General features: G+C 42.5%; 1 protein-coding gene across 9 annotated transcripts in view; it reads right to left on the bottom strand.

Moving 5' to 3' along the window:
* Positions 1 to 1,274: 1,274 nt before the first annotated feature.
* DEPDC5 (DEP domain containing 5, GATOR1 subcomplex subunit) overlaps positions 1,275 to 23,411 on the bottom strand; it is a 46,623-nt gene continuing 24,486 nt past the window's right edge. For 4 of the 9 annotated variants that reach the window (XM_050714208.1, XM_035556747.2, XM_035556745.2 and 1 more), the window contains exons 26-41: positions 23,175 to 23,335; positions 22,045 to 22,162; positions 21,713 to 21,880; positions 20,602 to 20,821; positions 18,990 to 19,123; positions 18,099 to 18,207; positions 13,503 to 13,654; positions 12,667 to 12,744; positions 12,121 to 12,253; positions 10,995 to 11,103; positions 10,482 to 10,706; positions 6,393 to 6,562; positions 5,271 to 5,442; positions 4,071 to 4,131; positions 2,946 to 3,028; positions 1,275 to 2,065 (exon numbers count right to left, since the gene is read on the bottom strand). In XM_050714208.1, coding sequence (XP_050570165.1) covers positions 1,770 to 2,065; positions 2,946 to 3,028; positions 4,071 to 4,131; positions 5,271 to 5,442; positions 6,393 to 6,562; positions 10,482 to 10,706; positions 10,995 to 11,103; positions 12,121 to 12,253; positions 12,667 to 12,744; positions 13,503 to 13,654; positions 18,099 to 18,207; positions 18,990 to 19,123; positions 20,602 to 20,821; positions 21,713 to 21,880; positions 22,045 to 22,162; positions 23,175 to 23,335 — 2,389 coding nt within the window. In that variant the 3' untranslated portion in view covers positions 1,275 to 1,769. Of the gene's footprint in view, positions 2,066 to 2,945; positions 3,029 to 4,070; positions 4,132 to 5,270; positions 5,443 to 6,392; positions 6,563 to 10,481; positions 10,707 to 10,994; positions 11,104 to 12,120; positions 12,254 to 12,666; positions 12,745 to 13,502; positions 13,655 to 15,238; positions 15,299 to 18,098; positions 18,208 to 18,989; positions 19,124 to 20,601; positions 20,822 to 21,712; positions 21,881 to 22,044; positions 22,163 to 23,174; positions 23,336 to 23,411 lie in introns of all 9 variants that reach the window. The other 5 variants (XM_035556749.2, XM_035556751.2, XM_035556750.2 and 2 more) reach the window with 2 other exon arrangements.

The raw sequence follows: 23,411 nt of genomic DNA, 5'->3' as shown, positions 1-23,411 counted from the left end.
GACATTACAGCACAGCCTAACTCGGACCATCGGGGCTGCTTTTGCCCCGTTTTCCTTGGGGAAAGGAGACCAGTACGATGCCCCCGTGCCCCCATCCTCCGGGCCAGGGGGGAAAAGTTGTTAAATACCTGCGAGCTTGAGGAGCAGGGCGAGGAGCAGGGACACCCCTGCGCCCTCCCGAGGTGGTGGGGAGCGAGTGGCGGCCCCTGCCTCCCGCTGCAAGGCACCGGGCCCCGCTACCTGCAGGCCGGGCCCAGAGGAGCCTCCCCTGCTGTCAGCCTCCCCTCCGCCGGCAGCCTCCCCGTGCAGGCAGGGGGAGGCTCACCTGGGGCCGGCCTCCCGCAGGCGGGGAGAGCCTCCAGGACCCCGCTGACCTCGAGGGCCCCAGGCACGGTCTCCCCCTCCACTTCCCTCTCTCCCCCAGCACTCGCTTTGACAAAGCCACAGCTGCCCACACAGCTACGTGCTCATAGCAAAGTGGGGGTAGAATAGAGGGCAGCAAGATATTTTTATAGGAGGGTTTCTTCCCCCCCCCCCCCCCCCCCCCCCCCTTTTTTTTTTTCCCTCAAGCTGTTAATGGGGATCAGACATGCCCGGATAATTTTCACACACTTAAAGGAACTAAAAGAGGAATGCAACTCAAACCCATCTTTTCTAGGTGGGTCCCATCTAATAACAGATGAGTCATTCCGTGAGATGAGCCAAAACTGAAGCAGCCATGATTTTCCTTGAATCAGGTCTGAACAGCAGTGTGAATGTGCCAGCCCTCTGCTGACTCTGCTACAGTGAGCACAGCCAGGAGCACTGCCAGCAGCAGCAACCGCTGCGCAGCAGGAACGAACCACCACCCACACACCGTGCTGCCAGCCGCAGGTCCCAAACCCAACCCAAATCCACATTTCAGTATCTGGCTCCATGGGACGTATGCTACCTTTCTCTGTAAAGACAAAGACTGCGTACTTGACTGCAGGCATCTGCATTTCGCTGCATATAGACATCTTAAAAAAATCAGAATCCCCCTTTTCCTCCCCTCAGTTGCCTGTGAATCCTCCTCTGGCTCGGATGCCAGCCTAGCAGGATAGTAACTGGCTCCTTGCTCCTGCTGCGTGACACCGTTCTACATCCTGTGCTGGAGAGGACGAAGTCCCACCACCGGACTCTGAGCATTTCGTTATCATGCAGGACTTAAGAAGCAGTATTTCCTTTTGGTGATGTTCTCCTTTACACCCCAGTTCTGTCCTGCTGTCTGGAGTTACAACAAAACATCAGGTCACTTGGTTTTCTGTACTTTTACTTATTTACATGTATGAAATTTAACAGGCATCTCTTCACATTTTATCATACATATTCACACAACCAGGTACACCTCAAAAGGGAAAGATAAAGGCTGCCGTCGGGCATGGCAGATGCCAAGAGCACCCGTCATTTCCACTGATGACAAGCTGCTACCACCACACAGTGCTGAATGTAACTGCCCTTGCAAACCATTTGCACTCTCCTTTCTCTAACCGAAGTTTTGGCAATCAAGGACAGGAGCTACTTGATACCAAGCTGAGGTCAAGTGATAGGTACTGGCAAGCCAAGAGCTCAGGTTCTTTTTCCAAGGGCCTAACCAAATTCTGTTGAATATCAACAGCAATATTGATCAGGTCCCATTGGAGCCTCAAAATGAATCCAACAGAGAGGCTCTTTTCCAGTCATTCTCCCCCTCTATTTCCTTGCCACAAGGTAAAGCTTCTAGCTGTCTCCTTAAGAGATACAACCCTATTTCATGGTGCACTAGCGTGCATCTTATCTAGGCAGTCAGTCCAGAACAACACAAGCCGGCTATCTTTGTTCCAGCAAAAATCTGTAAAGTCTTTCAGCAACCGATCAGCAAATTTCTCATCCCCAGTGGCACTAGACCGCCACGTTTTCGTCAGCATGGTGTTGTAAGCCCAGTTGTAGCCAATGCGCTCTTCACAAAACATGTTCTGGTTGGTGGAGCTAGTGGAGTTGCGCCGGCGTCGCTGCTGCCCACAAGAAAATTTCCGCTTTGAATATGGCAGCTGCAGAAACACCGTCCCTGAAGGAAACAGACAGGACTTTAGCCTTAGGCAGACCTGAGTCCCTATAACTGGTAGCTGATGCTACATTCTGAAAAGGAAAATGGATTGAGTTCCCCGCCATTGCTTTTTAGCAAGATAAAATGGAATACATTTTTCCTTTCACATGCTATTTCTTCCCGCAAATTACAGCGCTGGGAGAGAGCACTTAGTCTTGCCTTTCTCTTGGTAGAAGGGAACGAAGCAAAGGGGTAGGCTCTAATCTATCTTTCTAACCTTACATCAATTTCCATTCTCTCCTGTAATCTTCCAGATGCTCTTTTCTCATCATTGCCTTCATGTCTCAGCAACACCTCTGAATGTAGTTAGTTATTTTAATGTAATACGCTATGCATGTAGTTTAGTTAGAAGTGCTGACAGATCACCAACATTTATGAAGAAAAATACCATGAGCAAGTGGATCCTAAATACTTTATCCATTTCCCACACAGTGCATACAGGTAGAGAGGCATCTACAGCTGACCTTAAGCTCAAGAGCACAGCACTGACTTCTCCCATTCCCTTTCCCTACTAGCTGCTAGATGCTGGATGCACATTTGTTTATACTGCACTTGGAATAAACTCTGACTTATTATTTCTCCATCTCCTGGAAATAAAAAGTTTCAGAGACACCATAAGGCAAGATTTCAAACCAGTGCCATTCATTAGCAGCAACACTTTGTGCTTTTCATTCCATCTTGCCAGTTTTCTGGTTTGTGTTGGCTGATACAGCTACTTGTCTTCTGACTAGGGACGTAATGAGGACAAACGTCACTGACAGAACACAAAGTGCATGTAAAATGGTTCTTTTGTTTATAACAGCCTCCACCTCACTCCCAGTGCCTGCCAAGTATTGCTCACCTGTGACATGAATATACTGGGGCTTGTTCTCAGCTGGAAAGTTGAATGCAGAAGCCGAATATTTATCTTGCACAAATCCGAATCTGAAGAAATAAACACCAAGGGAATAAAAAAAATAAAATAAAGAGAGCCACTCCAGCTATAATTCCTTCAGCCCAAGGCAGGGGCACAAAAGAAAGTTTTACACCATTCCCCCTCTTGAGGGCAAGGGGGAAGGAAGAGAGCTGAGCCTCTCCAAACGTTCTCTGCCTCTGCTAGGTACAATGTGAAAACTTGTAACTCCACACTGTCCTAACAGGTGTCAGAAACAAGAGCCTGTAGCTCAGTTTGGGAGGGCATTGAGCAGTCTCTGGCAAAAATGAAGCAGCTGCAGACAAATAAGGGAAGAGCAATAGTCAGGAAAGATGTTCCTTGGAAATATCTCAAACTGTAAGATCATTTTGTTCACGCTGGAAAACATTACATACAGAACTTTGAGCAGCTCACCTGACACTTCTTTGCTATTTGGAAAATATTTCTTCCTCTCCTGCTTTCTAAGCTAATGAATCCATATTCCCAAAATAAACACCGTTACAAAATGCAGTCTCTCTATCACGAAAAAGACCCCGGTAGCAACACTGTGAAACAAACTGGTAGTTCAAGCACAGTGGGTTAAGGCTAGACAGTGTTGAAAGCTTGCCATAATTCTTTCTTCGCTGTGCTCAACCTTCTATGTATAGCTCGTATCCCAGTCTTTTGTCAGCCATGGGGCATCATCTAGTTCAAGACTATGTTAAATACACATGAAGGAAATAACTGTCCTTACTCATAGAGAAATCTATTTGCAGTCTATCTGCTTCTAACTTAGAAGAACAGGGCACTTTTCAAAGCCAATGTCCTCCATAAGACTAGAGATGGTCTGCAGGTGACAGGCTGAAACTCTATATACCTGTCCCCTGTACCCAACAGGGGCACTTCCAGACATTCTAGTTATATTTTAATCCAATAACTGGCAAGCAGAGTGCAGAGAGGTAGACTGTACAGAGCCCAGGTGACCCAGGAGTGACAGTTCAGCATCACTCCTGGTCCTCATCCTATCTTATCCATGGAGAGAGGAACCTTTCAGTCATTCTGCTCCATACATACCTGTATGCTATTGCTTCCTGGAGGAGGTGCATACGGTCCCAGTATGTCTCTGGTTCAAAGCCTGAAGCAAAAAGGTAACAGTTACCTAACAAATCCACTTTTTCTTTCTTTCTTTTTCAAAACCTCAGTTTTCTTCAGAACACCTTTGTGCACTTTGTATTTGCTAACAATTTTTTAGTTTGACTGTCTTCTGCTAGCTGTCCCTTGAATGCCTGCTAATTAGAGATATGTCTTGTATATATCAATAGCAGATTCATCCCTGAAATTAGCTTTTGTATCTCTAGAGATGAAGGAAAGGAACTTAATGGGAGTTCCATGGGAGGGGGCAAAGAAGGCAAGTGGGGTGCTGTGCATCACCACATAGTGCACTGAAAATGCTTCAGTGAGGCTACAGTGACCTCACATCACATGGATTTGTCACTGCTTTTCATTGTTGTTTTGTTTTACATTTATACCTGAACATTAGGTTATGAAAATAAAGAATTAAAGGAAGGGTTAATGAAAATGAATAAAATGATCTTAACTTTTTTTAAAGCATCCTTTTACTGGTTGTTTCTTCTCACAGCGCTCTCTGATCTTTGAGCTCCCACCTGAGACTTACCACAACAGCATCACGCATAAGGGCGAGGTCACATTGCAGAAAAGGAGATTGCAGTTTCTAGCTCAATCTCAAGTGCAAACACCCTTACCACGAATGTAGCCATAGCAACAGTAAAGAGGATGGCAGTTGTGAAAGCCTAATCTCACCGAGGAGAATAAACAAATGCAGGGTACAAATGCAGAGCAGCTCTAGCCAGTATCTACCAGCAAAATGCACTTTCACAGTATAACATCATATCAAACAGAACAACTACTTGATACAGGCTACGGAAGGGTATGCAACATTATGGCAACAATGACCACTGGGGAGGCAACCTTCCCTGTGCCTTCCAACTTCTTGCTGCCAACTTCATACACTGTTACATGCTGATTAGCCTGCCCCCAGCAGCTTCCTTTGAGTACCACCTTCCTGAGAATGGCTGTTAAAACGTAACAACAGGCCCTTCCTCCAGCTATCTGGAGGATAGCCTACCTATACCAGGTATGCCTATACCAGGCATATCTGGTAAAGGAGGTTCTTCATGTCAGATATCTGCCAGAAGAGACCTACTTGCAGGAAAGCATATCAAGGGGTAAACCAAAGAAACAAGTATTTCTTACCATCAAACAAATGCTCACTACCCTCCTTCAACAAGCAGCTAACATTGAGTGGGATGAACAACTGAGCTCGAAGTGGGTCTCCATACAAGTAACTGGGCAATGCAAATGGGCCTTCCAAGACTGGGACTAGCAAGAAACCACAGGATGTGGCTTTACGATGCCAGCCCTGAACCTGAGAAAAAGATTCAAACAGTGAATCATACAACATATGTCAAACTGAAGAAGGGCACTTATGTGCATAGGAGCAACTCATTCCCCAAGAATAGATCAGACATGCTCAATTCTCCACAGGCTCAGCTTGCTTTGCATGGCAGACACACAAGCGTCCTTGTAAGCAAAGCAGTACAAGCACAAGACATCAGGCTTTCCTTTTTTAAGTGCCACATCAATCAGAAAGCGCTTTAAAATAGGACATTTTTCAGGAACTGATTCAGCCTACTTATCATCAGTGGCTAAGCACTGATGCTTTACTGGAACAGTGCAATAGATTTTAAATAAAAGCAGAAACAACCTCCCAGTGCTATTTGGCTGGGTAGGGTAAAACTTGGCATTAAATAGTTTTAGTTTTACAGAAGATAAAAAAGGAAAAACAAAAACAACTAAAAATGAAACAAAAAGGTGACACAAACTGCTTGCATTTTCAATTCACAATGTTTTCAGGAAGCCAAAAAAAAAAAAGCTAAAAGGCATTGCTGAACAGGAGAACATATTGCCTGGAAAAGCCCTGTCATAAAAGCAATTCCACTGAACTTCAAATTGTTTAGGTTTGGGGTGAGAAGGAATGTGGTGCAAAACAAATTCATTTCCAAAAACTTAGGTTTGCCTAAGTGGCACATAAATACCACCTCCACCTGTATTGACCTTTGCATGGCACAAATCAAGCCCACTGAAAGCAGAACACCATCCTGCAGACACAAGGACTACAGATAGCATGATAAATGCTGACCAGATGCAGCAATGCCAAGGACCACCAGTAAAATTACCTACAGAAATGATGGCAGATCCATCCCACCATCTCTCTCTCTCCCCTAATACTTCCCATCAGCTTCACATAATGTCCCCAGTCGTATAAGGAGGCCATAATGGCATTGCTGTGGTGACCCAGGATACAAGGACTCTTACCATCTCAAAAAGAACAGCTGCAGTCACTGCCATCCAGTGTAACTTGATTTCAAAGGCAGCGTTCAAGGAGAAATTGCCATGGTAATAACAGCTGCACCACTCCAAACGGTCAGTGCGGTTATTCACATCCACATCGAGCGTCACTGTCCGCTGTTCAGGCACCGTGGCAGCTACGCAGCCAAGGGATAGGGGTACATTTAAGAGATGTATTCAAGAGAAGGTGGGAGATGGTATAAAAAAAAGAAACAAGACAAACAAGCTATTTGATATGAATTTGTCCTCCCATTCCTCCCCAGATGCTTTTGGGCTAGCAGAATAGTCCCAGAATGCTGCTCTTCTAGATCAAAGAAGATGAAAAAAATTGAAGGGTTACTCAAATCAGGGGTCTGTGTCACATTCCCAAGAAGTCAAAAGAAATCTCAACTGCAATAAAGAGACAGAACCAAGAGTTGAGTAGCTAATCAATAAGCAACAGGTGGTGTAAATAAATATGACTAGGCAACACCATCTCCTTCATACCTACAATTTGGCTTCTGTATTTCTGTGTGTCCCCACCAGAAATCACAACAGAGTGCTGTTAAACAGGGCAGGAGCATTCCAGGACTTTCCATAGGTAAAGATTAGAAATTCAACTTCTTGTTTCTTTTATCCCATATCAATATCCCATATTACCGCACTGCTAAAACTGCATATCCAACAGTTTTTCTAAAAGCAAGAAAAGTCAGCCAAGACTCATGCAGCAGTGTTAGAGTCACTGCAATACTTTCTGTTGCTTTGCAGAAAGTGCTGGGATAGTGCCCAAGATTCAGCTCCCTTTGCACCCTACACCTCAGCATCCCAGTGAAAGAAAATCTCAGGTATCAGGCAAAAAGAGTAACAAAAGCAAAGGAAGTGGAAGTGACCTGTCTGGTGTCATACAGTGGACTGCAAGGTCAGGGACAGAATGCCCATCTCCTGACTTTTAGTCCTGCTATGAACCATTGTTGTCACTTTCAACTTTTCTTTATATAAGAGAATCATTTAACATTTCTATAATGCTAAAAACTGACAGAAAACAAAGGGCAGCAATACTAATATTGAAAAAACTTAACTTTTTTCCTTTTTTTTTTTAATCTATGCATGAGGGATGGATATTGCTATTTCTTGCTTAAATAGGGGCAGATGTGCACCCCTTTATATGGTCTGCTTTTAAACGACTGTATCATTTAATTGCTTAACGGCATTAAAAATGGTTGAAGTTCTTCCTCAAGGTAGATGGATCTACTGCAACTTGTGTGGAGACAGTTTTCAAGGTTAAAAGCAAATCTTTATATTGTCATTACTGCAGCTTAGAAGAAAAAAATCCCCAAAAGAATAAGTAAAATGGGAGAACACCACTCTTTTTTTTTTTTTTTTTTTTTTTTTTTTAAAAAGTTCCCATTTGTCTTTGGGAAATGTATCATTTCTGAGTTTGTCTGATACAGTCAGACAGACCAGCATCTCGTGATTCTCTTTCTCTTGCCCCTTTTCAGTGGGTTATCAGTGTGAAATAGAAGATTACAGTGCCAGTTCTGTAATGAAGTATGATACCCATTTTGAGATGCTGGAAAGCAACATCCCAAAAGCTGTAAAGCAAAAGCAGCTTAGTCAGGTAGATGGCAGTCATTAGCTAAAAGGTCAGTGATAACACCACAGTCCAGTGCGTCTGAACTAGCACACTGTGAAGAATGAGCTCCCTGCTCCCTTAGACGGTTCCTTTTTCCAGATAATGGAACTTCCCCATTAGGGCTGGAGTCTAGTTCTCCACCTTGCCTGCAGACGTATTTCACAGGCAAAGCAACAGGAAGACAGTCCAGTCAGGTGAAATAATCAAAAAGACCTTACAAACTGATGAGAAATATCCACATCTCTCTTAATTTAAAAGCTTCAGATTAAAATCAATTTGATTTTGACAGAATAAACACCCCAACTTCCAACAATCTGATTTTAAGAGAACTCACCTGCTTCCCAATTGACTTGTACTAATTGACTTGTATTTAACTTATGATTTATTGAGTACATCGGAGAGGAGCAGGCAGGTTATTCTCCAGTCACAGACTACACTACATACATGACTACAATTGCTAGTGCATGCATTGCTATAAATCAAAAGGGACAAGATTAGGTGTATCACAGGTCAGACTTCCACTGAGAAGGGAAAGGGGACAATCACTGGGCAATAACAGGGGAATTGGGAGGGATACAGATTTTAAGAGATGCATGGAGCTTGTTCCAGAGCTCCCAATGCTTGCATGCAATTTTATGTCACAGCCTGACATTTAGGGAAGGTGGGGAGGGGAAGAAATAAAAACCACAACCAAATCAAAGCCAAGAGAGGAACAAATGAAGTCACGTGGACCAGAGGTCATCTGGGTTTAGTAAAGCTCGTTGCCTCAGATGAGCTGGTAAAGTTTTTTTTTGGAATACTATTTTGAAGAGGGACAGCACAGAAACATCAGTTAAACCAGTTCCCTTTGTAAGAAAAAAGTTCCACACTGGGTCTTCCTCCAAGACACTATTCCTGGAATAACAGTGCGAGCAACCTAGAGGCATTTTTCATTCATACAAGGACTGCAAATTAGTTAGAACAGTGGCATGGACATAATTACAACTGAAATGAAAGGAGGGCTACGCAGGTGTGTACTACGACACATGCTGTGGGAATACACTGGTAAAGAAAAGGTGAGAGGCACTAGAACACCTTTCAGTCTTTGCCCACTTCCCCAGGTGCAAGCTTACTGAGTCTCAAACCTCTCATGTCGCAAAGGAGGGACAGACATAGAAAAGTGAAGTGGTTTTCTTGGCCTAAGAAGCAAAAGATTAAAGCAGGAACAGGATCCAGCCCAAGCCCTCCAGCCTCCACAATGCTTTCGCCTGCCAGCCTATGTTTAAGGCTCTGGCCAACCACTGAGCTAATGAGGTTGGATACTGCCCAAGGCAACAGATTTATCGTGTGACAATGAAAAATATCCTGCAAATGTTGGCTTCAGGGAATTAACCATTAGTTCAGAATTCCTATCCTTAACACTTTCCCACTTCTGATGCTGCCCCTCTTCAAACAAGGCTTTCAGAAATACACAAGGATTATTGTAACTTCAGATTTAAGAGATACTGCACAAGCAATATGTCACTTATCTTCAGAAGGTCAAATACACAAAACAGGAGAATAGCAGAATTTTCTTTTTATCCCTAAAAGCAATAGGCCTTAAAAAGATGTATCTAAATAAATCTGAAGCTGCAGTTCCATAGCAATGATTTTTCTGGTAATTTTAAACAGGGAAAGGGAAACAAAAGCAAGTGGACTCAGGCTGGCCTGGAAATGCAACAAAAATATGACAAAGCAACAGAGTCAAACACGCACTAAGTATGTTTCACGGGCTGTGGTAGTGTAATGCTTCACACATTACAAAATTTCAGATATTACAATGGCAACTTGCCCAGCAGCAGCAGCATCTTTGATATGCAAGCCCTACTGCTTCCACACTGCACGGATCGTTTGTAGCTCAACTTCCCAGGCTTTAATATAAGGAGTCTGTCTATAAATGATTCAGACTAGTCAAGAAGCCTCCAGCACTGCATCAGAAAAGGTTTCTCTAACACATCTGGATATCACTGGGACTTGCCAACAAGAAGCAATTAAGCATGTCATTTTAGGTACAGTTTGCTTGCTCTGCTGTTCTCACAACTTATCCCTCCATGCTCATCACAGGCTGTGAAGAATCTCTCTGGATCTACGAAGAGACAGGTTACTGTCACCCTGCAGAATTCAGAGAAGATGACATGGTGGGGAGGTTCAGGAGTAACTTTTTTTTTTTTTTTTTTTTTTTTTTTTTAAGTCCAGTACTCAGAAGCAAAAGTTGTCCTGCTCAGCCAGTGAAACACACCTCAGATTCATAAGAACAAGTTTACCTGCTGGTAAACAGGTACAGTTTACAAGACACATGCAAGGCCAGCATGAAATTTGTAGCTTTATTGCTGGTCCACGTGAGATCATACCCTTGGCTGGCTGCTCTTCCCCCTTCAAACTACCCCCTTGAACTTCCCCAGCTGTCACCTGTGCTGTGCATCTACCTAATAGTGCAGCTGCCTGGCTCCGTCCTCCGAAACTGCGGCTAAAGGAACTGTGCCTACTTGCATAGGAGGCTGGGCGGCTGGGCAGCCAGGGCAGGAAAAACGCTGGGATTTCCGAGTGCAGGAGCTCTTCTGCCACAAACGCCACCTCAAACCATTTCCTCTGGAAGGCGGAGAAGTCATCCATAGCAGCTGTGTGCCACATGGCAGGCTGCTGCATGCCCACTGAACAAAAAGCAAGGGGAAGGACAGATGACTGTTAGAAACAAGTACTCAAGATCAAGAAAGAGAAGTTGCTCTTTCTAAAAATAGGGAAGGAAAAAAATAGGTCATATCTATATACTTTTTTCTTTTTAAATAACATTCCTGGAGTCTAAATGTCTTTGACACTCTGTAGAGCACTGTTTTTGGTTGCTCCCAAAGTGCATTTCTGCTGCAGCACCCGTAAGAATCAAGAAAAACTAGCAATTATGCAAAGCAGTAATGAGGAACATCTTGTAGTACAATTCTGACCTCGGTCAGGTTCTTTGTCCACAACAATCTTGTAAAAATAAAAGCCATAAATAAAGGTTCGTAAAGCTTCTCCGGATGCATGGACAATCAGCTGCTCTTCCAGCATTTTCTGAACAACAAAAAAAAGAACAGAACAATACATTGGAAAAGGAGAAGTCATTCTTTCAGTTACATTCAAGGCTACTAGAGAACATTAGGAAATCATGGATTTTTTTTGGTATCTTTTTGTCCAGATATGTGCCTCAGGGGAATACCATCAGTGTTATCTCTTGATAATCAGTAAATGTAGCCAGCCCTTATCTCCTGGAGAAATCTTACTTGAACTTTCCACAGTTGTCTGCCTTCCTCCTTTACACTGCTCTGGTTTTATAGATGGATTTATAGGAAGGTAAGAGGTCAGAAACATTCTAGGTTCTTTGTTAATTGATACGGGATCTCATTAGAAGAATGAACTTCAGAACACTTCCAACCATCTGCCATAACACAGTTCAGAGAAAAAAAAAATCATGGACACGAGCAGTTTATTTTGCACATACAGTGTGTATACTTCAGCATCCATAAGAGAGAGGTTATATGCTGTTTGTATATGATTCATACACAAAGAATTTCATTACCCAAACTAATTAACAGAAGAAAAACCTAACAAACTAAAAATCACACTAGTGCCTTGTCATTCTAACACGATGGAGAGTTTGTGGTAACTTGTAGCTAAATGGAGATTTATGCAGAACCGTCACCACATATATATTATTTTTCCACTCCCATATTACTACCAAAGAACACGTTGCAGTTTTGTGATAGGGAATCTAAAAACTTCAAACTATTCAAGAAAAATTGAATTTGCTAGGATATAAATCAAGTAGCACTAGGGAATGCACATTTATTGTAATTTCCATCACAAACTAACATCTAACATCTAAGAGGTATAAAAAATTTTGGTGGTAGAAGTTATTTTCTTTGTTGTCTTCATGACCTCACATTCCGTTGAACACATTTTTCAATACCTATCGACAAGAGGATTTTAATGAGAAACAGGAATTATTGCTATGCTTTCCTCTACGGTTCTACTTTCTTCACAGAGTGGGGTATTTTTAGCCCTCCCTACACCCCATGAGAGTTCCCCTACCTGCATTATGTCAATCGCCATGGCTTGGGTTTGCACACCTTCCACATTATTCACCAGCCAGTGTACAACTTCTGCACTGATGAAACAGCACGGAGAGAGGCCCTTCTGTTCAGAGAGCAGTTGTATCCCTGTACTGAATCACAGCAAGTCAAACATGTTAACAGCCTGATTGACAATTCTTTTAAGTTACAAAGACAAAAATCACTGTTAGAAAAAAAAAAAAGGGATAAAGATACAGACAAGAAGTGCATGATGCCTCCAAAGTAACATATCATTAGTTTCTGATAAGACAAAGAACTGACATCGACAGCACTTCAGTGTTACTCTCACAAAGACTAGGATTCTAACAATTGAAGTCTCTGCTGCACTACTAGTACCTCGATGCCTACAAAGTTCCGTTCTGGAGAGACTGGAACTGAGTAACAAAAGGAAGCTGAAGTAACCCTTCCATAGCTGACAGGGGCTCTCCTTTAAGTGACTCCATGCCTCATACCCTCTTACAAAACTTCCAGACAGATGTTAAGCATATTTAGATTAAAAACGTACGTGGGATGTTTCATGGCTTCAAGAATCTCTATCAAGGTGGAGGAGGAAGTCAGAGAGCTTGCTGAACACTGCTGGGAGCTGGGAAATAAACAAAAGCATGTTCAAAAACCAGGGCAGCTGCCAGATTTGTTCAAATATGTGCACTTCAGAAAAACACTCTCTTTCTCTTCCAAACAACGACTTTGCCACATTTATTTCCTTTTTCATCTTACAAGAAAGAGGCATTAAACCCATCTTCTCCCCCTGAGGTTGTAAGGTCATTGCTATACTGACCCAATTCACACATACAGGATGAAGCCATATGACAGCAAATATTCTGAAGTTACCTTTTTTTTTTTTTTTTTTTTTTACTTTAATATACAACCGCAGGAAGCAGGTGCTAATATAGTTTATTTTTAATATTGCTTCCTCCCCGGTGTTTCGCCTCCAGGTTGGAACCTCCTGGATTTTATCAACCTACTACATCCAATTAGGCTCGCAGGGCCCCCTTTTGCTAAACAGACAGAAGACAGATATCAATTCTGGTCTTATGCTAACAGATTTCAGAAATGGAATTTCTTCGTTCTTCATTTCTGGAATAATGACGATCTTTTTGGGGGTAGTAAAATCAGGCCTTGTGTTCATTTAATTCTGGAAAACTGGGTTGCAAGGCTTATTTTTACTACTGCTCTTTCTGCAAGCAAAAATGCTGCAGTAAAGTCTTGTGACAAGTGCCTTCTAGTGCTGACAGACACAGCACATCTTGTTCTCAGGTTCCCAGTTAAGTGCCCATTCCTCAACACCAGAAACAGAACACTGAACAGAACTGCAGTTTAGCACTGCTGTGCTCCTCTCACCAGCCCTCTGCAGTGCCAGCTGTGACATATCCTGGGTCTGCTACGTTCTGGGAACTTCCCAAGTTCTGAGCGTTGCCCCTGTCGGCTGACTGCCCTGTGTTTATCAAGGTGTTACCATCTGAGGTTGCAGGAACTGATTGATCTATAGAGACCTGCAAGAAGTAAACATAGCAACACATTTATGAAATTTATGATGTAATCTTTTCCGCATTTCTTTTCTACCTTTCCCCCCAGTCTTCACCTCAGCTTAAGTCTGTTAACGACAAGGACCACTATAAAGCAAGCACGAGCATATACAGAAAGGATAAATGCATTCTTCCTTTTGTTATCACTACAGAGCTACTGACAAACACGAAATTCACGATGCCAGTATTCCATAGTGGTCCCAGTAAAAATGAGGATCACCAACCCAGCAACAAAACTAGCAATGGCAGTCCTAACCTGACATTTTCAACTTGAATGAATAAGTGTCATTACAAACATGCAATGGACAGAACAGGAAACTTAGTCACTACGAGAAAGTAGTAAGCAGTTAGAGAAAATAGTTTCAACTCCAACTCTGAGAAAAATATGCAAATGTACCACACAGAATACAAGTTTCATAATGCACAAAATCAGCTCATCTTCCTTCCTTTCTTAGGGTAGTACCAAGAGCCTGGTTGGCACCCACCCACACCTGTGTCACTGAGACAACAAGAACATTTTCCTCCCGCAGGAACGCTTGCACTATTCCATGGTAGACTGAATAGTTCAAAAAATTAACATAAAATCATTTCAGAAAGAACATGAAAGATTCCCAAAGTACAGTCTGTAATTGCCATCTGTCATTAACACGTATGGCTTGGGAAAGGCATATTATATAAAAGCTAGAGAGGTGGGGGAGAGGAATATGAACAGCAGAGTAACTTAGCAACTCAGGTTGGTGTAAATATGAGGGCTGATCTGCCATGATGAATCCACAGCACATGCACAGCTAAAAATCACAAAGCTGGTAGTTTGACTTATAGGTCTGATAGCCAGACCAGAGTTCTTTATTCATTCCTTTTCTTACATCCCAAGGAGATCTCACATTTGCTCTTTGAGCAGCCAAAAAGGGCAGATGCTTACATGGAATCTACAGTCCCTACATCCAGCTTACATCCAGCTAAAGCCACTCTCCCTCCTCAGAGCTCACTTCAACCAGCAGTATTTTCTATGTGTACACTGCATTATTGATAACTTTTAACTGGTGTTAAGCATACAAACAGCTTCTGTCATAATGGCTATTTAAACCAAGATTAAAATTGTATTTTCAGCCCTCACTTGTTTAAGAACCCAAGGACACAATTTGATTTGAATCACCTCAAAGCCACCTGTCAGTCAAATACCATACAAGAAATTTAGACGAGAATGAGGTAAGTAAGCTGTTGTCACTTACTTTAGCAAGGGAAGTTGAAAAAACAGTACTTACTGAAACACAAAAAAGAGAAGCTTCAGTAGTTGACAAGACAGTACTGCAAAGGACAGTAATGCAGGACACATGAATATCCAAAGCACACCAAAAACACTGAGTGGTAGAAGGAAAGTCACATCCTCCACCACCAGTCACCGGGTTCTTTTAATGCTTTGCATCTCCCTTTCAACAAGCAGATCTGAAAACTAGCACACGGTCCCCAAGTCGCAAGCTCAGGACAACTAATGCTCTCCATTGCCTCAGTCGAAAAGCCAGAGATGACAAGACTCCATTCAAAACTAACCTGTGAGTAGAAGGTTGATGTTGTGCGTGGGCTGCGAACAAAATCCATAAAGAAGGCATCCTGAAGGCATCAGAGGAAGTAGCCCCATTAATGGCAACAGGAACAAGGAGATGAAGAAAAGCAAATACAAGGTTGTGCAAGTATGAAATGACCACAGAGAGAAAGCAAGAGGAGAATGCAAATCCCAAACAGACCAAGAATGTCACATACACCAGAGTGCAGAGAATCAGGAGTTACACACATACCTTGCTTTCTCTCTCTGTACCAAGGTATCATTCTTCCTTAGCACAGATGCTTTTCTAAAGTTTTGAAAACCACACTGATCAGAAGCCAATTCAAAACCACGGGCTTCCCTCCACACTTTATATGAGAAAGACTTGGGCTCTACAGTAAGTGAGTTTTCATCCCAAATGCAAAGCTGAACAGTGATACAGAAAATTGCAGAACCACTTGCAATGACGTATTCAAAGAAGGCCAGTTTTTTTCTAGTCTGACAGTCATTCAAACAATACAGAGGGAGAAGCAAAGAAACTCTTTTCAGAAAGCATACTCTTCCTGTCAAATGCCGGTCTCGTACGGTGCAACGGAAAGGGAAGAAAAATCCATCACAACGATCTTTCCAACATTGTGTTTAATACTTCATGCAAAATTAAACAGGCACTGCCTATGCTATATGTTCCCTGCCTACTTACAAACCCTGGATGAATTTATCCCCTGCTGCTATTCAAAGGTATGTCAAGATTCTCTTATCATCCAAGACAATACAGTGAAAATTGACGACATTTTAATTCTCTATTTGGAATTTTTTATTCTGTTCCCTAGGCAAAATATTTTGTCTAGCTTGCAGTTAAGAGGATGCTTACCCTGGTACATATGCCAGGGTTACACAGCTGGCAATTTACACAGTGCAAAAATAGAGCCAGGCAACCTGTATCCATTAGGGTAAGACTCCCCAAACAGATTATGCATCAAGCCAACTTACTAAATTAAATCACTATGTATTGCCCAGTAACTGGCTGAAGTGACTGGTCAGTTCTACTCTGAAACAGAGACAAGGTGGAGCCAGTGGCTCAGTTTTGCTTTGGAACAACTCCAACACTGAACAGCATCTTCGAAAAGCCCTTGCTCCCCTGGCTGCTGACAGAGCACACAGCTGCGACAATTTGTCAGTGTTTGGACTGCAAGTCTCCAGACAGCAAATAGGCACACCCATTCTGATGGGCCCTAAGGGGATTGTGTGTACCCTGGGGGCACAAAACACACACTTGTTGATGTTTCCAAGTGAGCAAAAAGTTGCCTGATAAGGCTACTTGTTCACTGGAACCTTTCCAACAAGTGAGAGCCATCAGTTTGGAGACCACAACTGCTTCCCTCCAAGTCCTTATGTGTAAATACTTATAGGAGTGTTTACTACAAGAGTGTGAAAGCTTTCAATTAATAACACAGTCTTACAGATTGTACAGTTACCCCTTCAGAGAAGTTTCTGAACACAGTTACTTTCAAAATTAGAGGAAATAGCATTTTTTTCAATAGCATTTACTAATAGCACAAGACCTGCTTCTTTGTTTCTAGCGTGCTAATGTGCCAGTACATCCAGACATTGCTAAGACAATTTTGACTTTTTTTTCTTCTGCAATGCAGAACAACTCCATATAGCATTCCTTCTGTCCTGTGTCCTATATGGAATTTTCACCAGTTTTAGTGGTAGAAAGAGACACTTAGAATTTCTGTATTTAAAGAGGGAAGTTTGATGAAGATGATTTTCCAAAATGGCAGAAGAGGAAAATCCAGAGCCTGAATTATAATCTGGAAGTTTGCAAACATGTCTCTAAAGTCAATTTCTGCACCTACTTTTTCCAAGTCAAAGATGACCTGCTACTGATCTCACCTGTGTTTTGGAAACACACTCATTCAACAAATAGTGCCTATTATAAGACGACTGCAGTTACTCTATCATTTCAACTACCAGTATCCCAGTCTCCAGAATACGGCAACACCTGTCCCTGGTGGTGGCACAAAAGGTTGGAGGTTGAAACACTAGATCCTAGAGAAAAATACTGAAAGAGATTGTTAAGTGTCTAGACAGTTGATAGCAGGGAATCTGAGAACTTTTCCTTTGCAATACGTCAGTTGTTGTACCCAAAGATTGGTCATACTTTTAAGTGTAGTATCTTCATTCAGTTCCTTGTTACTCTTGCTGAAAAGACCTCCACACCATAATACAGAAAAACTATCAATTATTTCTGGTTGGACTTGGGAGGTGGAGTTTTGCCTTTCAAGACAGTTGCCAGGAAGGCTGAGAAATAGCACAGCCTTTTCTTTAAGCGACTGAAGAAAGCTCCAGGAAGACAGTCTTCTCCAGCCTGGAGCCCAGCCAGTGAACGCACAATATCTAATTCTTAGCCCAGGAACACATCCTCTCCTCTAAACAGAAGCAAGTGATTGGAGTTTCTGCTGTTAAAATTCCACTGGAGCTTCAACAGTCATGGTCTAGAGCTTAATTCTGCTCTGAAAGAAAGCCACCATGTAGATACAGGCTGCACTGTACTACTTAATCTAAAATGAAACCCTGACTAAATGAAGTGTGCTGCCAGAAAAAGAAATAGACTAATTAACAAATACCATTTAATTTAGCAAAGCATAAGCAAATGCTGAGATAGTATCCCAGGAATTCCATCAGTGATGAAGAACTGAAGGATGGTTGTGCCCCAACTTCTCTTTATGACTTCACACACAAAGGCACGGTACCAGTCCTTGCTGGATTTGAGAGTAAAATATGGTGAAAGATAGACATATTCTCTCTATTATTTGAGAAAATCTTATGTAAAAATAGTTGCTAAATAAAAACCATAGTCTTTACCTTACGAGGGCTGTCCATATAGGTTGGTGTGATAGCAATGCTCCCGCTATCCGAAGGCTGACCTGAGCTTTTTCCAGAAAGCATTGCTGCTTGCTGCTCCCCCAGAGTCCTAAAACAAAGGCAGAAATAAAGAGTTTGTTCAAACATTGTCAGCTTCTGCCTGAAGGCAACTGTTGCAGAGGGGTATTACTGTATTTTCAGCCATTTGCTTCACTACACTCTGAAGCACAAAGCCAATCCGATGTTTTTTAAGTACTGCTTACTCCACATAAACACAAACCCTTGAACTTACTCAGTTTTCTTACCATTACATTTATTAAAATCTCAGCAACAATGTTTTAAATTGTGTTTTCAGCATATCTGGTATTAGCACTCTGAGTTTCTTTGGACTGTTCTAGATCCATACTGAAAGAGAATCTCAGAAGTTTCAGACATTTCAATAACTGTCATCAGTGCACAGAAGATACTTTCTTTAGGCTACATTCATTACCAAATGTTTATATTGAGCCTACTCTACTGATGCTGTGCACACATATTCCAGTTAAGCTCTTATACGGATATGATTGTAACAGCAAATCAGAAATGGATGACGTATGTGATGGACTGAGATGCTACATACAAAGGAGCTCCTTCTAAACTACTAGACATGAACTTCTATAGTCACCTTGTTCCTTTCCAGTCTCTGGTGATCATTCTATCATGGAAACAGAATGAAGTAGCTGGAAAAGCACAGTATGCCCCCACCTCTACCACAAGGTTAGTGAAGAAGCAAGATCCCCCACCCCCTTTTTCAACACAAAGTTGCCCCAGTCTGCCTTAGTCAGATCAGGTGGAAGATATGTAGAAAGGATATTCTAGAGCTCTTCACACAGCCTTATTGTACAGACTCACTTCTGACTGGCTTCCATCTCCAGCAGAGCAGAGAGTGCTGAGGTTCCTTTCTTCCCAATGGGAGGCCCAGGCTGCTCCAGAGAGTGGGTGGGAATTGGACCAGCAATCTGCAAGCCTTTCATGGCAGACCCTTTCTAACAAAGGAAGAATAACATCACAGACTTAGTCAAACTAGGCTTAACTAATAAGCAAAACACAACACCTCACATCAGCAGAGGTTTATTAGGAAAACTTTAAAAAGGGAGCTAACCACAGGTGCACAAGAAACGGAACAGTCTGGTGTTTTGTATGAATGCTGTTATCAAAATAAAGCAGATATTGTTCTGGTAATAAGATGGCTTTGCTCTGAAATAAATCATCCCATTCAGTGTGTGATTTTGAAATGAATTTGATACACACTAACCCGTTTCACCTGATCCTCTTAAAACTACTGTTTATCAAGAACTCACCCATATGGTTCTCTTTTCACTATCCTTTTCCTGAGTCTGCAGCACACAGCCAATTCAGCTAGAAGTTACCAGCTTCACTCCCTCACACATCTTTTCACCAATGATCTGCATCACAATCTGCAATGTGTGCAGACTAACCACAACCACTGCACAAAGCGATGCACGCTTGCAAAAAGATGGCACCAGGTTTGTGCTAAGGGCAGACCAGCTGGGTAAAGGCACAGGTATGCTGTGCAGAAGAGGTTGGCTTCTCACTGAGTGAGAAGGAACTCACTGAGTTCCAATTCTGGTTCCAGCCATAGCAGCATGATATACTGTCCTGGTTTCAGGTAGGACAGAGTTAATTTTCCTCCTAGTAGCTGGCAGGGTGCTATGTTTTGGATTAGAATGAGAAGAGCGCTGATAACATGCTGATGTTTTAATTGTTGTAGAGCAGTGCTTACACCAAGCCAAGGACTTTTCAGCTTCTCGCTCTGTCCTGCTAGCAAGCAGGCTAGGGATGCAGCAGGAGCTGGGAGGGGACAGACCCAGGACAGCTGACCCAAACTGGCCAAAGGGGTATTCCATACCATCTGACGTCATGCTGAACAATATATAGGGGTGGCTAGCCGGGGTGGGGGGCCGGCTGCTTGGGGATAGGCTGGGCATCGGTCAACGGGTGGTGAGCAATTGCATTGTGCATCAATTATTTCGTACACATTATTACTATTAATACTATTATTATTATTATTATTGTTATTATTTTTCCTGTCTTAATAAACTGTCTTTATCTCAACTCACAGGCTTCACTTTCCCGTTTCTCTCCCCCATCCCGGAGAGGGAGGGGGGAGGGTGAGCGAACGGCTGTGTGGTGTTTGGCTGCCAGCCGGGCTAAACCACAACATATACCCATTCCCGACAAATGTAATTAATTTAATTAGTTCAGTAGCAGCAAAGTGCTAATATGGCCATACTATTTCAGATTTGAAATAGTACATCAGTCAGCATAGCACTGTGCTGTATATCCAGGTGCACACATTATACACGCACATTTACCCCAACTTGCTTAGGGTTGTCTCAGGTATCTCTGCTAATGCTCCATTAGATTGTGCAGAAAAACCTCGAAGGATGACAAAGAAGACAGAGGTGCCTTCAGCTTCTCACCCAACTAAAAGTTGACTCACTCGAATCATTCGATCAGATCGATGGCGTCGACGAATGCGGTTCAAACCTTCCACAAAGCGAATGAATCCATCTAGGAGCTGCCACTCTTCCTCATCAGAACGGGGCTTGTCTCCGTACACATCACAGTGCACTTCTCCTTCCATAATGCGCTTTGTGGCACTGATGCAGGCAGGCAGAAGGAGAAAGCGAGTCCTCCAAAATTTCAGTGATTCGATGAGGCTGAAGGAAGGAACATGGAAGACACGATAGTTCAGTACAGCTTCTTATGAAGGATTTTACAGTAAGTGAAATATCTATCAGCTGTGTATTTCAGCAAGTATAGTAAATATCTCATTCTGCTGTCCCCCATGTGAGAAGAAGCAGACATGCAATGGAGCAGTCAGCAAAATGAATACCACTGGGAAGTACTGCAACACATCAAAGAGAACTTGAACAAGAAGTGAAAACAAGGCCATCTTCAGAATAACTGTATCATGGGAATATATTTTATTTTCTGTAAAAGGTAGGCTACAAAGGCTTTTCCTCCAAAACAAGCAAAGAAAAAGGAATGTCAGAGATATAATGTTAGAACAGCGAGCGTTTTGGTTGAGAACCAAAAAGAAACAGACATAAACACTGGTCTCACTCAGAGAAGATATCAAAAAAGCTATTGACACTAGTGGAGACATCCCACTAACAAGAAGACCTGCTCCATATAGCTTACAAGTAGGGCTGCAGTTAAGCCAGGCCTAGGATTAAAGCAAGTGTCCATCAGATTCAAAACTAAATGGAAGTTTTGAGTCAGATCCAGAAATGAGTAAGTAGCCAAGAAAAACATCTGCACGGTACAAAATGCCCCCATATTTCTTTGCATTTGTATCAAAGAAAAAAAGGTTTGTGCTGAATTTTGCTATCCAAAGTTTGCATCAAAGATCGGATAATGCAAAAGCAGCACTGAGTAAGACTCCTACAGAAGTAAGAGCTGTTAGCTGCACACAAGTGAAAGCAGGCCAGCTACTCTCCCTGGAGTACTGAGCATTTGTAGGTTGAACTCGTTGAAGAAATTTTAGGTCAAAATGGAAAAGAGGAAATTAGGACACAGAACAGCCTGGATGGAAAAAGAAACCTCACCTGAAATCCTCCGAACCAGCAGAGCAGATATACTGATCCAAGTAATTCCACTTGTACTCTTCCAGTCTCTCGTGGGAAAATTCTACCCAGCAAGAGACAAATTCAGAGTCAGAGTGTGAGGGGCACAAGCTGTAAGTGTAGTTTATCTGAGCAGATTCATATGGATACCTAAAAAAGACAACACAAACCTTTACATCAGCCTTATCAATGACAGTGTCGCTCTTTCTTCTAAAGAGGGAGAAGTCTCTACATTACATTATTTCGAGTCCAGGCAGCTGGAAAAGCACCTTCATCTGAACATTAACAAACTGCTCAACCAAAGAGATACTCACTTTGGCAGGTATCGAGTCACAGTAATTATTTTGTCTTTTAATGTTACTTTGTGGAAAGTACGGCCCATGCTCAGCCAGTACTGGTCTTCTTCCTCAGGCCGATTTCTTGATACAAGACCTATTTGTAAGAAGCAAAACACACAGCCTTTTAGCTTACTGGACTAGTCAAAACTTTGTCAACAAACCGTACCTATAGAAAGAGACTCCAGAACCAGGTTTCTGAACTCAAACTAAAAGCCATCTTTTAGTCCACATTTTTAAGGGACATGTCCACAACGAGCCTTCTGTTCTTACAGTTAATTACATTTGCTAATATTACAACTGAAGAAAGGCATTCACAATTCATACACCACCAATACAGATCTTCTCTGGGCAGGCCAACCAGAGAACAGACAACACAAAGTGTTGAGAAACTGGTGGCTACAATAGGAGCTCAGGTTCACTCTTCCTTCCTCTCTGTCCTTCATTCCTGGAACTAACCCCTACAAAAGAAGCCTTTCTGCTCATTCCCAAACCAGTGAACAACAGCTACATCCCAACTGTGTGTATTCTCTGCCCTATAAGCACTGAATCACTCTTACTTGTCTGGAGAATACCCAGAAAAAGTCTGAAGTCAAACAGTAAACCAGATTCCTTCAACCGAATGTGAGACCATCTCACTCCACACTCCCAGTCCTCTGCAGTTTAACTAGGTTTAGCTGACTCATGGACAATAAAGCTTTACTTGCCTACCTGACACTGCTTTCACAGATATTTTAATGTTCGGAAAACGCTTCTAGATTAACTTTCAGATACACATATTTTGGAGGTTTGGGTCTGTCTTCCAACAGAGATGTGCCTGCCCTGCAGTCACCATGTGAATTGCGTTTAAGATGTGTTCACCCAAACTGCACTCAAGACATATTTAATTTGGGTTCCCCATCATGAATATGAGGCCAATTTCTTACTATATTTCAAAAACCCTGCAGCTGTTCCTTCATGGTGCAGCTCAGTTGTTTGTGCTGAGCCCAGATCAGGCTCTCTGCCACCAAAGGCTTCAATGAGCATCTATGCCTGAGTCATGGAGGTTACTGACATTGGCAGAAGGACAGAAAGACAACAGACTTAATTCTTAATCCCAAGTCACTCACCTCGACTGTAAAGGGGACTGCTGCTGAGTGGGGGTGGCACAGTTGTGGCTGGTTTCTGTGGTTTGGATTGCACAATAATTTGATAGCCTTGCATGAGACGCTGACAAATGAACTCCTCAAACACCTGTTGGGCTGTCATCTGCACTCCTTCCTCATCTCTCCTGAACACAAAGGATAAGAAGGAGACTAGAATAAGGAAACTGACCACACACCTATTCTTAGCTCTGTGTTTCCTAA

This window comes from Cygnus atratus, chromosome 17 (genome assembly GCF_013377495.2).
Source record: "Cygnus atratus isolate AKBS03 ecotype Queensland, Australia chromosome 17, CAtr_DNAZoo_HiC_assembly, whole genome shotgun sequence".
NCBI classification, from domain to species: domain Eukaryota; kingdom Metazoa; phylum Chordata; class Aves; order Anseriformes; family Anatidae; genus Cygnus; species Cygnus atratus.
This window is presented reverse-complemented; position numbering and strand designations above follow the sequence as displayed.